Source organism: Tachysurus vachellii, chromosome 21 (assembly GCF_030014155.1).
Source record: "Tachysurus vachellii isolate PV-2020 chromosome 21, HZAU_Pvac_v1, whole genome shotgun sequence".
Lineage (NCBI taxonomy): Eukaryota > Metazoa > Chordata > Actinopteri > Siluriformes > Bagridae > Tachysurus > Tachysurus vachellii.
Genome location: NC_083480.1, coordinates 7,485,099 through 7,500,459, shown reverse-complemented (window position 1 = coordinate 7,500,459; position 15,361 = coordinate 7,485,099). Strand labels below are relative to the sequence as shown.

Sequence of the window (15,361 nt, the reverse complement as noted above, 5' to 3'; positions counted from 1 at the left end):
ATACTACTGTTATATGGTATGATTCATCGATATAGGGAGCTGCAAATTAAAACAATCGCAGCCATTTAGATTTTTTTTTTTGTCTTTGCTTCCTAAAGTCACTGTGTTGCATCCATATGTGATTATTACACTAAAGTAAACTGCCACAGTTTGGGCAGGTGGGTGGATTGAAAAAGGCAAAACCTGAAAAAATTATCTGGATTTATTATTTTGACGTTCCGGACTAATACCACCATTAGTTAAATTAGAAACTGAGTCCTTTAAATTACCATATCAGTATAACTATGGGTTGTAAAGATCACACGAGACACATCATGCTTTGATCATTTTGGCTTTATTCAAGTGAAATCCTATCCTAGAGAATTAGACACCATGCGCCATTTGCCATTTGCAACACCTACATTGTCAACATTCAACACAAAGCAGAAGCCTTAATCGGTTGGTGACCATAAAGGGAACATTGTAAGTAAAACTATCCACATTATCAGTGACATTTCATTTTCTTTTATTTATTCGTTTCAAAATTCTCTCTGTCTGGAGCAGTGTTTTCTCACTAGGACGTTCACTGGCACTCTTAGGGTTTTGTATACAGTGGAATGGCCTCGGTAGAAGGTGATGGCACCAGAAATGTAGATGCATGTTAGCCAGACAAGTGGAAATTATATTTTTAATATATGGCTCATCATTGCAAATTATTAGCTATGGTCTTATGCAATGGTTTGCATACTCTTATGAACAAAATAAAGATGACATTGTATTAGTTTAATAAGGTTTCATAGATTTTTTTAAATTTATTATTAATACCAGGTAAGCTCAGATATTGTATATTAATTTATTAGAAGGGGGCACGGTGGCTTATTGGTTAGCACGTTTGCCTCACACCTCCAGGGTTGGGGGTTCAATTCCCGCCTCCTCCTTGTGTGTGTGGCATTTGCATGTTCTCCCCGTGCCTCGGGGATTTCCTCCGGGTACTCCGGTTTCCTCACCCGGTCCAAAGACATGCATGGTAGGTTGATTGGCATCTCTGGGAAATTGTCTGTAGTGTGTGAGTGCGTGAGTGAGTGAGAGTGTGTGTGTGTGTGTGTGTGTGTGCACTGCGATGGGTTGGCACTCCGTCCAGGGTCTATCCTGCCTTGATGCCCGATGACGCCTGAGATAGGCACAGGCTCCCCGTGACCCGAGGTAGTTCGGATAAGCGGTAGAAGATGAATGAATGAATTTATTGGACAAACTATATATTGATATTCAAATCTAAAAAATACAGACTGGTTCTGAATATCTGGTACTGAATATAGTGGTTTTTCATTTTTACCAGGTTGGGGTTGACTGACTTTTCTGAAATATCAGGCTTTTACATTTTTTAACTTGTTTTTATAGTTTAGGGAATTGTTTATAGTTTATAATGTATAGTTAATTTATAGTTTATTGATGTCCTAGAAGCTCAGTGTTATATTTTCTCTTAACATGTCTGAGGGAACATGTCTTTCTCTTAACAGTCCATTCACTGAATAAATCTACATGATGGGAACCTTTGTGGTTGCATGTATACATCTAAATACATCTAAATACATCTAAAAACAAGTTAGTACTGTGTGTGAATGGTACCGTGTGATAGATTAGAGTCCCGTTCAGGGTGTATTCCCATCATGTGCCCAGTGTTCCCAGGATAAACTCTGGATTCACCATGACCATGATCCAGATACTTAATATGAATTAATTTTCTTAATTTTTAGTCCTTAGGGTATTCTTGGTATGATCAATTTTCAAAATAATTAGGATTCAATAAATATGTAGTGTAACAGATATACTAAGATGAATAGATTTTGTTGTTACATTTATTGTTAACCCATGTACTCATGTTTTGTTGGCCTAGGCTTTTTCATATTAATAAGTGAGCACTATGTTTTGACTCTAAATGTCCTTCACGACTTGAAACATAATGCTACCTTAGCAAAAAGGAGTTCCTCCATGCCATCTCCTTCCTTTACTTGTTGAATCCTCACTGTCTAGTAACTGTCCACCCCTTCTCTATTCGCTTTCTCTCTCACCTCACTACTAATCTTGGCCTCATTCTTTCCTCCCTCATTTCCTCTCTCATGCAGTCATGAAACCCTGTTCTTCATGGCTGGGTGTGTTACGATGCTTGCGTGAAGTGTGGCGTGGGGGTAGTTCCAGTGAACAGCAGGATACACCCACTGTGGGTTCTGGCAGCTCTTCTCCAGACGACCAACTGTCGGTACCTGGGTCATAGCGCTGCACTGCTGCTTTGTAACGCTTCTCAGCTTCGTTCCATCCACCCACAAGGTATAGCTTGTCACTAAGGGATGCAAGACCAGCTGTGCTTACTCCCAAGGGCAGGGAGGCAGCCCTGCTCCACTGGCCGTTTTCAGGTGAGAACACCTCGGTGATTAGCACATCCACTCGCTCTCCACTAGGGCCCAGCCTGCTGCCACCCACCACATAAACTTTACCACCCAGTGTGGTGGAGCAGTGCCAACCACGTGGCATCTCCAACTGTGCTTGCTCACTCCAGGAGTCACTCTGTACAATGTAGGAGGCCACAGAGCAAGAGTAAGCACAGTTGACATAGCCACCAGTCACTAGGATGTCTCCAGACGGTAAGACAGCACTGGAATGGCAACAGCGTGGCATGTCCATGGGAGCACGGAGCTGCCAGCTGTTGGTGGAGGGCAGGTAGCTCTCAGTGGTGGCCAGTAAGCCATCAGTGTTACGGCCACCAATTGCATAAAGGCGGCCATTTGTGGCAACAAGGCTAAAGTGAGTGCGCCGCTGGCGCATGCTACTAAGGTGCAGCCATGTGTTAAAGCGAGGGTCATATCTGAGAAGAAGTGCAAAGTGAGGAAGTCAGATGGAGGTAATTTTAGATTTGCTTAATCTGGGTCTATCCTATATAAATGCTTTGTAATAAACTACAATCGAAAACGAGTCTACCTGCACAGAGTGCTGACAGCATGTTTGGCCTGGTTTCGCGCATCGTTCTGGTCCTCTCCACCTGCCACATATAGGAAACCATCCATCACAGCAACACACTGGTTAAAGCTCTTTGCAGGAAGCTGAGAAAGATGGCGCCATGTAGCAACTCCATCACGAGGGTCTCTCCATAGCACCTAAGGACAAGTATATGAGTTAGAGAAATTAGAATATGAGAAACTACACAGATTAACAGAGGTAGTTGTTGATGTAAAGCTTACTTCTCGACTCAGGGCACGCTCTGTAAGGGAGGGGCGTCCACCGATGGTTAGTAGAACAGTCTGGCTGCCTCGGACCTTTGCACGGCGGGACTGTAGAGCGTTCTGCTGGTACGGTAGCAGATGGTAGTTCATGGCATCCACCAGCAGACGGTGGCACTGAGGATCCTGCATCATGCGAGCAACAGGCTGAATCTCTCTGACCAGCTCGCTGGCGGGGATAGTCTCGAACCGCACGTGAGATAGTAGGTCATAAGCATGAACCTGCCTTTTTGGATCAAAGTCCAACCACTTCATGGCCACCTGGATCCAAAGCAAGGGTATAGATAGAGTGCATATTAAGAGTCCCACTTGTCTTTCATGGATTCCATAATCCCAGATTAAACAAATTTGAATTCTATATACAGTATGTAGGTATTTTTTTATTGCTATTTTTGAAATACTTCTGTATAGGACACATGAATAAGCTGTACCCTCCCATCTGTCCTGCCTTCTCAGTTGGTACAACCCAGTACCAGATGAATGACAGTATAATGTAGCAACTACATGTAAGTAGGGAAAAAGCATTTATGTTTGGTGTGAGCCTACCTGGAAGGCAGTGACCTCTGAAGGCAGGATAAGTTTGTCATCCTGCAGAAAAGCAATGATCTGTTCTAGGGTTAGCTGAGTAAACTGGGGTGTCTCTGCAAACTGGGCAAAGTTTTCCAGCACAAAGCGGCGTGCAGAATCACGCACAGGGACCAGGCCATAAGCAGCTCCAATGTTCCACACATAAACACAAGTGTGCACGTTTAACTCAGCCATCAGGAAGTCCATGCACATCTGGAGGAGATGGGGGATTTGCAGTGTGCAGGCCGCGGATACAGTACAGGCAATAGTGTAGAGAGACATGTGCACACGGCCAAGATAAGCAAAGGTGATCACATTGGCTAGACCTGAGGGTAGATGATGAATTGATTAATTTATATGGCATAATATGCCATTTAGGTTACAAGCTTTTCATAAAAATATGTGCAATTGGTAAATTTATTCATTAAGTGTTATGAATTTGATGACCAAACTGCAGATATTATTTAGCCATTTACCTAAGGGTGATATGGTAGGTAACTCCAAGCGCTTGAGGCTTGGGTCTTTGGCTAGAACTTCACGCAAATACTGGCTGACAGAGGACATGACCAGCTTGTGGACATCAAAGGCCTTAGTCTTGCAAGCCAGCTCCAGGTCAGTGAGGAAGCGTTCCTGTCTCATACGACTCAACTCCTCTAGAAGAGCAGATCCATGTAGTGGTCGGGTCATTTCACCACCCAGACCAAAACCCCTCTCTCCAGGCCGGATCACTGGTGGCAGGGGCATTCCGTTGAGATGATTTAGCTGCTCAATGCTGAGAGGCATTTCTAGTTTTTTCACACCTATCTCTGGGACCACTACTCCACTCTCCAACTGTGCTGGTTCTGGAGTTGTCTTTTTGGGGCGAGGTGCCTTCTTCTTGGGGGCCATGATGAAGCTAGTTTTGTTAGTTATCTATGTTATTTAATGATAGTAGTGATTTCGAATTCACAGACAGATTCACCACAGTGATATTCTGTCAACAATGTAGTGGTTTTAGTGTACAAACTCACTTCCTGGGATTGTCCTCAACCAGTAATGACAGGCTAAAGAAACAGACAAACTGGCTGAATGTTTACGAGGGTTTTCACACAGCACACAGGACCTAGGAAGAAACATATTATGGTGACGTTACAAAAAAGGACTGCAAACGTTACATGAATACTAGACCTCGGAGTAAAGGTGGTTGGTAGGTGCATGTGGTCTTGAGGTGGGGTATGTTATTTATTCTTACATTATTCAGTGTGTAATGATGCTTTTATATTTACATTTTAAGCTATGCATTTTATTATTTTGTTGGTACATTTTTTGCATCTTACTAGAAATAAATGATTAAACAATTTTCAAATAGATCAAGGCTATGTAATGTCTAGGAATAGTGTTATTAATCATATTGCTGCAATCTTATAACAGCTATAGGTGTATCTTCACTTACTAAGATTCTTTTTTGCTAATTCTTGCTAATTAAAAGGTTATAATTGAAAGCTAAATATAAAGTACACACACAGGTAAAATCTATGATCACACTATCTACCTACATATTCTCTTTATTATGGACAACTTATAGTAATAATGACACACTTGTAATTTGTATTATTGCCATTGTCAGTGACATGTAAAGAGGACAAACCTTGTTTGTGTACACCCAGGTTCACACTCATACCTAGTTGGATCATGACCCCCAGGTGCAATCAAGTCACTATCTAAAAATATCTAAAAGCACAGTAGAGCATGGCTATAGCTGTACTGCTTAAATTACCCTCCTACTGCCATCTGTCTCTTTCGTGCTTGTGAATCTCCCTCTTATTCCCTTGGTTTTCCCTCCACCCCACATTAAACAGGTACATGAATATTTTTTTCTAATTAAGGTACACCTGTGTTTGAAGGAGTGCGTCTTTTGTGCAGACAAAGACTCACTTCATTATGTCATTTTGGACGATAGATGTAGTAATATACTATAAGAAAATGGGAAGGAAATCAGTGGGAAAATTCAGAGAAATTTCTAGAGTTTGGTAATCCACTCCTTTCTATTAGTAATCTAGTAATCACTGTCTCCTGATTAGGGATTTTGTTGATCTGGACCTATATTAGGTATTACATGAGGCTAACAGCAGAGACATGCCCTGCGTTATAAATTTAGAATTTTCTATTGTTAGTTTCTTTAGACCCGTATGAGCAGTAAATTCCTTTTTCAGTGTGAGTCAATGAGACCTACCACACTAGGTTAGCAAACTTCCATCATAAAATAAATAATCACAATCTTTAATAACCTGTAATCACAGTTTAGTGTGTAATTAAAATATTTATAAATACCTGTCTTTAATGATTAACTTACCAAAACACTTTTAATAACAGTCATGGGCTTTCTTAATATTCTGTAGTGTGATTGTTCTCTATATCATAAAAAGAACCCTTCAGTGATTTTATTTTAGCCATTCCAATATATTGGTTTTAATATTTAATATTTTAGCAATCTGTCCTGTATAATCCATTTTCTCAATTTTATAAGTGCTGAATTGTGTGGCTGAATGCTGTCAGGGGTTTGCACCATCCTAACTGTTATAGCACAAAAACGTGGTCACAGCCTGTCAGTGCTTTCTCACATAACACCACAGCTGCTCTGGCTCTGGACAGTGTGAACGATATTTTGAGACATCATGCAAATATACAACAGAGAGAATTTCATCCATATACCACAATATTACAGCATAATTATACAGAGACCAACTCAATACTGAGCCATGAAATAAAATAAAATGAAAAGAAAATAATAAAGAAAAGGAGATTTAGTGACTGACAAATGTAGCATGAAGGTAAGTACAAGTATCTGATGTAGGTTGTTGTGAAGGCTCAGTATTCAGTTAACCATCTCTAAATCATATTATTCCGTAACTACACAAAAACTAATATGATAGTTATTAGAATGTAAGTCTGGACTCACTGACAGATGCTGGTAAAAATGTCCAATCTGTGAAAGGAACTTTAGCAAAGCTACATTGCATAGTTAATCAAGAAATATTGCAACTGATTAAGACAATTAAGAATTTACACCACTAAATTACATTTTGAATTTAAATAAATAGATTTTTATAGCAAGGTATTTCTCAGGTGCAAGTTTCCCTGGATTAACACATGATGTTGAAATGTTACTATTTATGAGACACATTTAAGGGATAAGTAAAACAAGGAGTGATTGGCCTGGCAGAGGAAGGAAGGTAGGATGGAATGACAAAAGAGTTATTAGGGTAAAGTGAGAGGAAAAGTATTTACTAAAGGTGGTTTAGTGATACCTGGCAGCTGTCATGTGCAGCTCTTGCCTTCTGATTGTAGGCCTATTGCCAAATCCCTCAGCCACAGCAAGCCTGCTCCTATCTCAGCTTGTTATTTATAGAAACTTAAAACATGCTGGGACCTCAAAGTGAGAGGAATTACAAATCCCCCTACATGCCATTCACTGTTTTCAATCCAGACACTATCCATTTAAATATAGATAACCTTCCTGGTATATATTTTGATCACGATTTATGTTTACACTGTAGGTCATGGGAGTTAAAAGTTTTTGTGGTGTTTAGAGACTCGAAAAGATGTTAAACCTTAACTAAGACCTATTTACTGTGTTATTTTAGGTGGCATAAAGAATTATGGGTGTGAAAAGTCTTTACATTTATTTTTAATAAATGTAAACTACATTAACTACATTTAACTACATGACAAGAACATTACAAGTAATTTCTTTCTAACTCCCTAAGCAAGACCTAATAAATGTAAAAAAAAAGAATCATTACTTATCCTTGTGCTGTCTAGTGATGGCAAGAAGACATGCAATACTAAAGCAACTTAAGACAAAAAATGTTTTTACCTTTTTTTTAACAGCCCTCTTTATCACTCTTTTCTCATTCTTTGCTCCCTCCTTTTTACCATTCTTAACAAAATCCTTTTCTGTTTTCTTTTTCTTCTATGGTATTCTACCCTTGTGTCCTCTGTATGTCTGTTAGAGCACTGTCCACTTCCAAGCCTGTGGGAGGCAGCTTTCTTGCAAAACTACGTAACATTAACCCCAAGGCCTGCGCTCCACTTGGACCTCCATCTCCATATACAGCTAGCCACCCCTCCCAACCAAACATAGCCTGCATCCAGGCCTTAAGCCTGAAATGGAAAAGAGGCGGACATCGCAGTTTTATTCAGCCATGCCAACATGCTGTGCTCATGGGTTTTTGCTAGAGACGGAGCATGGTCAAATAGAATGTGAAATACTGTCACAGTTGTGATTATCCTCAGATCAGATTTTTAGTGACACTTTATACCTACCTATTGTTTTGGGGTAAACCAGTCATGAAGTACTAAATGTATATTTTTTTTTCAAAAAGGCATTGATAATAGAGTTCACTATTGGGAATTGTGAAACAACATATAGGTTATTCTAATAAATATTAAAGGTATCATTAACATTTGAAAATATGAAAATTTCACAAGAACCCCGGTTCGATCATAAGCTCAGAGTTTCTGTGTATGTTCTATGGAGACTATTTGTTTCTGTCTATGTTCTAATAAGTCTATGGAGGGTTATTTCTCTGAAAATTCAGGTTTCCTCCTACCTTTCAGTAGGAGGGTATGCCAGTAGGTGAACTGGCTAAAATAAAATGCCCCTAGTCCTGTGTGTGTGTGTGTGTGTGTGTGTGTGTGTGTGTATGCGCGCGCGCACATTTGCATTGTCCTCAGTGTTCTCAGGAGATGCTCCTTATCCTTCTTATTGACATTGAGTGACTTATTGGGTTTTTAATATGATGAAACTGACCACAGATCATCAACAAAACTGTGCCACTCTTGCTTGTGCTCTCTGGAATCCAAACCCAATCCAAGACCGTGTCCCATTCGTCTGTTTAAACCGCTTAGTAATTTAGTTTAGCATATTTTATTTCCCCTTGAAATAAATTCCTGTCTGCGTCACACAGACGTCACAACACAATCTCTTCACGTCAGCTGAGTGCGACGTATTTCCGGAATCTCCATGGACCGACTGGGCAAGCGCGCTGTGTGATGAAGTGGTTTCCGCTCACAATGTACCAGCTGTAAACATGGCGGAGGATCTACTGGAGGCAGTGGAGAAGTTGCAGTCACGGCTTTCAGAGACCCAGGAGCCTCGTAAGGTAGGAACAAGTCGTTTAACCTCGGAACGTACGCGAAGTAGCCTGCAAAACGACAACACAACAAACTGTCGGTGTATCTACAGGAGCAGTCGAGTAAATAACAATAAGTCAGATTTACGCGTACGAATAGTGCGACGCTATGAGGGCTCTTTAAAACACACAAGTGCTAAGCTGAGTTTGTCAACATACGTCTTGTCATATATAAATAAAGGAGTAAAACGGTGTTATGGACTTTCAGTAGTTTGCCCGAGCACAGAGTTAAAGCTGAGGGAAATAATGGTAGTCGGGTTTTATTTTTGGATGAAAAACAAACCCTTAGAGTAACAGACAGGCCGTGAGTGATCAGATTCAGCAAAGCTAACGACGTTGTGGCAGGAAGAACTTCTACAGTCTTTAAACATTTTACACGAAGAAATTCTCCTTTCGAATCTTGTGATTTTACCGACTTATGTGACTAAAAATATGTGGAATATATACATTAAAAAAACACATATATATATATATATATATTGCAAAGTTGTCTGTTTCTCGCAGGCCACGACGACACTTCATGAAAACTACCCATTATGCAAATTAATGTTTACGTCCGAATTGTTAACCGAGTAAGTTAACATGCTGTTTTTAAGGATTTGTTTGAGATGAATTGTTTTTCTTTTTCTTTTGTCCAGCTGTTGAAAACACTTAAGAGACTGGGAGAACTGCCTATAACAGTGGACATTCTTGTGGTAAGATGAAGCAGACCTTTTTTTATTCTTTACCAGTAATTTGTTTTCAGTTCACTTTTGGTTTGCTTGGTTGCCAAAAGAGACCCTTGTCATTTTGTAAATATCATAAACTACATGTGTTCTGAATGTGTCTCTTCTTGAGCTTGTCTCTTGTGTATATTGTGACACACTGATGTCAGCAAACATACTTCAGATGATGTTTACTTAAGCAAAACTAATATTGCTTTCACACTAAAAACCTGGGAAGATTTTGTCAATTAAAGTGGATGAGAAACCGAGAAAGTACAGCAGTGACGTATAAGATTCAACAGCAACAGCATAATACTTTCTTATTGTTTATATTAATGACACCAGCATTTTGGTTTCTAGCTAGTATCCCACCACACCCACGTCTCTCAGTATCACCCAAAACCACCACCCCTTCACACCCGGTTCTCCCCCAAAACTTATTTCAGTCATGCAGAAATGGCTTCAGACTTTGCTTTAGCTGTTGCTTGTGCAAATAATTTAAATTGTCCATCTCTAAAATGTCACCATGACTTTGTACTTGCTTCTATATACACATGAGCTCTCTCTTTATGTGCAGAGAATTGTACTAGGTTCTAATTGATCAGCTGTGGTTTGCATTCACATTTCCTTCTGATTAGATTCTGATTAATTTCTGAATACATGCACATGTGGGAATGGGGCTTAATTTTGTTCTTCCTTCCTGCAGGAAACGGGTGTTGGAAAGGCTGTGAATTCTCTGCGCAAACATAACATTGTGGGGGAGACAGCAAAAGATCTTGTGGCCAAATGGAAGAAGCTGGTACCTCAGTCTGCAGATAGGTGAGCACTGAGACGCTTTTGGATATATATGGATTTGGAGTGAAGACCAGGAGATGTAATTAAGCACAGCAAGTTGGGGGATGCCACTGAAATATCAGTATAGAATTATTTGTTTAGCAGTCACCTTTATCCAAAGTGACCTACAAAGGAGTAAATTCAAGCTAAGCAATATATCAACATAATACAATAATGCTAAAATGCACAGTTTTGAAAATCTTGTAAAGATCCTCATATAGTCTTAATAACAGATAGCCTAACTTCTAAAGCCTGCCAACTATAACAATAATGTAAGTAACAGCGATACAGAACTGTTCAATCTGTAGAAATGTTGCACGCTTTTCTTTAAGCCTGTTGTATCATCTTCTATCAGCAGACCAAGTAATGCTAAAGAGGCTCGTTCCCACTCACGTCCAGACAAGGCCAGAGGTTACAAACGCATACGAGAACCTTCACCAGAACAACCGCCACCTGTGGAGGATGAGGAAGATGAAGAAGAATATCATCACGATTACTCCCCCTCTTCCCAACAGAACTACAGTCAACAGTACAGCCACAGACGTTTAGGGGGCTATCAGTCAGAGGAATACGAGAGTCCGGTAGATGAGCCGGTACCAAGTCCTCCACAAAAACAAATTGGACACAGCAAGTCACACAGGGATCAAGCCAGAGAACATGGCTCTCATTCTTCCAGGGAACAGCAGAGGCAGAATCGCTCAGCTCAGGTTCAGAGTGAGGCACAGATTCGCCATAATAGGGAACAGAAAGAAATAACAACACCCCCATCATCCAAACGCAGTCATCAGTCCTCCATACAGGAAAGTAGAAAAGAAAAGAAAAGAGTCAGTGATGGTGAGTATTTGGAGTTTTCAGAATTCAGAACAGAGCGACCTGATAATGTGCATGAGAATAGAATATATTCTTGACTCTCTGGCTGTTTCCAGGCAGGGAAAAAAGAGACAAGCCAGAGCCCGAGCAAGATGATGATGAAGAGAATTCCTTTGAAACGCCCACTATGTCTTTTGAATCCTTTCTCACATATGATGAACCTACTCACAGTAAGAAAAAGAAGAAACTCTCTCGACCATCTCAGCCTATTACCCCTGTTGCCTCAGTATCCTCCAAGTCTAATAAAGCTAATGGAACTAGCTTTAAACGGCCTGAGCCATCAGTACCCACACCAACAGTACCAACGAAGGAGAAACGCAGGAAGGTGGGGTCATTAGGTTAATAGTTATCACATGACTAATTGTTGAAATTCTGTTGATCATGACTTTATCAAGAGAACTCTAGTTGTCTTTACATTTATGTAAGAATAAAATTACTTTGTCCCACCCTATGTTTCAGGTTCTCCCTCAGATCATTGATGTGGTTCCTGCTCTACCTGATATTCCTTTGCCAGCAATTCAGCCCAACTACAGACCCCTCCCCTCAATCGATGTTACACCTCTGTCACCACAGAGACGTAAAGGTTTGCTTCATCATGTTCACTAAAAACTTATATCTATCAAATGTTTATAGCATAGAAAATCTTAATAAAACGTCTTTGCCATATTTTATCATGTTTATCAGTTTTTAGTATTTTTTCCTTTAGTTCCAGTTGCATATGAGGAAGAGGATGCTGGCTTTACTGGGCGTAGATTCAACTCTAAAATGGTTGTGTACTCTGGCTCAAAGACCGCATACTTGCCCAAGATGATGACTCTATATGAGCAGTGCATTAGAGTTCTGCAAAACCATATTGATTGTGAGTAACATGCTGACAACATGCACACTTGGGGTTATGCAGGACAAACTGACTGACAAACAAATGAAACAAAAATTAATAGAAACATTAAATTCAGATTGTATTCTTGCTCCATGTCCAGTGTTCCAGGGATCAGTTCTGGATTCATTACAAACCTGATTATGATCAATTGTTTCTAAAAATGAATGGACTGTGAATGAGTGAGGTAGAATTTTTAGACCTATGTTTAGAATTCAACTGCGAGAATTAGGCTGTCTAGAGATAACCTTGCATTGTTGAAGCCATTTGGGTTTTCCTGTGAAGAGAAAGCTGTAACTTTACCAGGATGCATTGCCATATTAACCTGTGCAGTTTGCTGATATCTTGACCCTGTTTCCTGCTAAACTTCCGTAGTGCAACCACTTAATGTGACAAAGATGAACTCATTTTGTACACCAGTGAAGGAGAAACCACTGTTTAAAAGTGTGTCTATTTACTTATCCTTTTTAGATTGCTGCTTAGCTCAAAATAGATTTGTCATTTACATTTTCAATACTGGGGGGTGCCATTATTCTGACTGCATGAACAGAGATGTGTTATCCCTATTTGCAAGCTTGAATCTCATTGATGTCACAGCATTTTCTGTGGTTTAATTAGTCTGTGACCTTGTATATGTGGAAGAGGGCAGATTTCCCCTGAGTGCCTTGTGACACAGGAACTTGCACCATGCAGATTCTTAGACATGAGAAGTGTAAGCCAACAGAATACAAAAGTGCTTGGGCTGCAGTTTGAAATCAGATCTCTTAATGAAGATAGGGTGTTTGTTGTGTGCAACTTTATTCACATTATGCAGACATCTTTTTGTGGGTTTTTAAATGCCTCAGTGTTTCATTCAGAGTCTGGTCTGACAACCAAATTGAGTTTTCTGCACACTGATGCAGAAATATTTTCTTCCTCAGCAATTGATGAAGTCGGCGGTGTGCCTTATGAGATTTTGGAGCCAGTTTTGGAAAGATGTACTCCAGAACAGTTGTACCGCATTGAACAGTGTAACCAGGTATGCATATTGTCGTGTTCAAGCACTAAGACACCCAGAAATGCATGACGATTTTTGAAAGCTTAAGAGTGAGGGGTGGATGATTTGATAATAACATTGTCCTCATTTTCTCAAGTCATTTATAGAGGAGTCAGATGAGCTGTGGATGAAGCACTGTAAGCGGGACTTTAAGCGCGAGTCTCCTCAGGAGTATGAGACCTGGAGAGAGCTGTATCTGCGCCTACATGATGAGCGGGAAGAGCGTCTGCGCAAGCTCACACAGAATATCAGCTCTGCCCATGCCAATAAACCCAAAGGTATTCACACTTCCTTCCCATGCCTCCTTCCTGTGTGTTAATTGCATGATTGGATGAGTAGATCGTTGCATGAATGTGCAGTTGTACAGGCGTTCCTATTAATGTGAATGATCAGTGTATAAAGGATGACAAGTTGACAGCCTATGTTAAATTTACCTGTGTTCCCCTGACAGGTCGCCAAGTAAAGATGGCTTATGTGAACTCTGTCGCTAAGCCCCCACGTGATGTTCAACGGAGACAGAAGTTGTTTGGCACTAAAAACGGCTCCACCAGCACCAGTGTTAGTGCTTCAGCTCCTATTCAAGTCAAGTAAGTAAACTTTATATCAGCTTCCATTCTAAGGAGTGCAGATTGCACATACTGAATGTACATCTTTCTGGGTAATCTTTCATAGGTACCAGTGTCATCCTCATAAAAACCTACAAAATTCTGACTTTGTAAAACGTTGCAACAATGATATAACAGTGCAAGTATAACAATTGTAAAGCCAGACAGTTACCTTTTTGCATTAAAAATTTATTTTGAATAAAAAAATCAAAATCGGATGCCAAAAATAAAATTCAACCATGAAATAATTGTGTATTAAGTGGCATCCATTCAGTGCCTGTTATTGCGAGAATGCCTTTCTTGCTCAATGCAAAATTCCACAGATGTTATACTAATGATGTATTAAAGGCGTTTGAACTGGCATCTGTGGAATCTTCTATATAGTTAAGGAAATGCTCATATTATATCATGTTATATTATTATTATAGAGAACTGTACACTTCATTATATGTAAGTTTTTTCAAGTATGTCATTACAGTATGTTCATTTCAGAATCAGAGCACCAATGCCACATAGCTCCTACAGCCAGTCGAGTGATGGTGGCCAGTCTTCCTATAGCAGTCCTCCTGAGCCATCTCATTCTCCTGCACCAAGCAGCAGTGCTGGTCATAGCTTTAGAGACAAACCACAGGTCAAAAGTGAGTAAACAAAAAAAAAAAACAAGTACTGAGATATTATTGGTAATGATTCCTGATTGGTTTCATCATTTTAGTGATCATGTATAAAGTCTCTATATGTCTTCTTTTTTCTACAGAAATTGCCCCTATGATGGCTAAAACTATCAAAGCCTTTAAAAACAGGTTTTCCCGGCGGTGAACGGTGGCGAAGGATAGAAGAGAAAAAGCTTTTGTTTCATGAGTATTCAGTCCATTCTCATGTTAAAGTAACGCTTAAAGCTGCAATGCCCGTGTTCCTCTTATTTCCTTTGTAAATGTAACTGTGGACATGCAGATCACTGGAAAACAAAGAAACAAACAAAAACACTTCTTGCCCATAGGATGTGATCATGTTCCTCTCTTTCAGAACAATTACACACTGTACAGTACACTACAATGGGACATTAGATTTTATGCTTTTATTTTGGTTATTTAATTGCAAAAAAATTAAGGACAGAACATCCATAACAGTGTGATTGTAAGTGTTTGTTGTTTCACTTTGAGTTTATTCACAATCATGAAAACTTGTATGCTACAAAATCTGCCTGGAGAACGTGAGCAGGATCGAGTCGGCGATGAGACTCGACACATCCACTCGACTATTTATTTTAAACTTATAGTCCTGGTTTCCATGAATTTGGGCAAATGGAATTTGAGGACGACCATCATAATAATAATTTTAATGCATTTTTAAATAAATGTTATATGGACACTTTTAATAAAAATGTACATTTCCCCAGATTTTTGTGTCATGAATTCAGCTTTTTTGTTAACTTATGTTCAATCT

General features: G+C 39.8%; 2 protein-coding genes across 3 annotated transcripts; one reads left to right on the top strand and one right to left on the bottom strand.

The window, feature by feature from the left end:
• Nucleotides 1–317: 317 nt before the first annotated feature.
• klhl43 (kelch-like family member 43) lies at nt 318–7,856 on the bottom strand. Its single transcript, XM_060857075.1, has 6 exons — nt 7,675–7,856; nt 4,295–4,920; nt 3,798–4,144; nt 3,213–3,512; nt 2,953–3,128; nt 318–2,839 (listed from the first exon to the last, which is right to left on the bottom strand). Exons 2-6 carry the CDS (start codon nt 4,704–4,706, stop codon nt 2,095–2,097), a joined length of 1,980 nt encoding a protein of 659 aa, XP_060713058.1. The 5' UTR covers nt 4,707–4,920; nt 7,675–7,856; the 3' UTR covers nt 318–2,094.
• Nucleotides 7,857–8,808: 952 nt separating this feature from the next.
• On the top strand, nt 8,809–15,315 carry eloa (elongin A). Of its 2 annotated transcripts, none has more exons than XM_060897597.1 (12): nt 8,809–8,962; nt 9,631–9,687; nt 10,403–10,515; nt 10,889–11,364; nt 11,457–11,725; nt 11,860–11,983; nt 12,107–12,259; nt 13,198–13,295; nt 13,411–13,591; nt 13,765–13,900; nt 14,411–14,556; nt 14,673–15,315. In XM_060897597.1, the coding sequence occupies exons 1-12, from the start codon at nt 8,891–8,893 to the stop codon at nt 14,732–14,734; spliced, it is 1,887 nt and encodes a 628-aa protein (XP_060753580.1). In that variant the 5' UTR covers nt 8,809–8,890; the 3' UTR covers nt 14,735–15,315. The 2 variants fall into 2 exon arrangements, with proteins under 2 accessions (XP_060753580.1, XP_060753579.1); XM_060897596.1 differs by having other exon boundaries at nt 10,886–11,364.
• The last annotated feature ends 46 nt before the right edge of the window (nt 15,316–15,361 follow it).

Bases quoted from the DNA above. Each gene is read 5' to 3' on its own strand.
- eloa (XM_060897596.1), top strand. From the start codon at position 8,891: ATGGCGGAGGATCTACTGGAGGCAGTGGAGAAGTTGCAGTCACGGCTT. The intron at 9,688-10,402 runs GTAAGATGAAGC...TCCTTCCTGCAG, and splicing joins TAACAGTGGACATTCTTGTG to GAAACGGGTGTTGGAAAGGC. The intron at 11,984-12,106 runs GTTTGCTTCATC...TTTTTCCTTTAG, and splicing joins GTCACCACAGAGACGTAAAG to TTCCAGTTGCATATGAGGAA.
- klhl43 (XM_060857075.1), bottom strand. From the start codon at position 4,706: ATGGCCCCCAAGAAGAAGGCACCTCGCCCCAAAAAGACAACTCCAGAA. The intron at 3,513-3,797 runs GTAGGCTCACAC...CTTTGGATCCAG, and splicing joins CAGAGGTCACTGCCTTCCAG to GTGGCCATGAAGTGGTTGGA. The intron at 3,129-3,212 runs GTAAGCTTTACA...ACTTGTCCTTAG, and splicing joins AGCGTGCCCTGAGTCGAGAA to GTGCTATGGAGAGACCCTCG.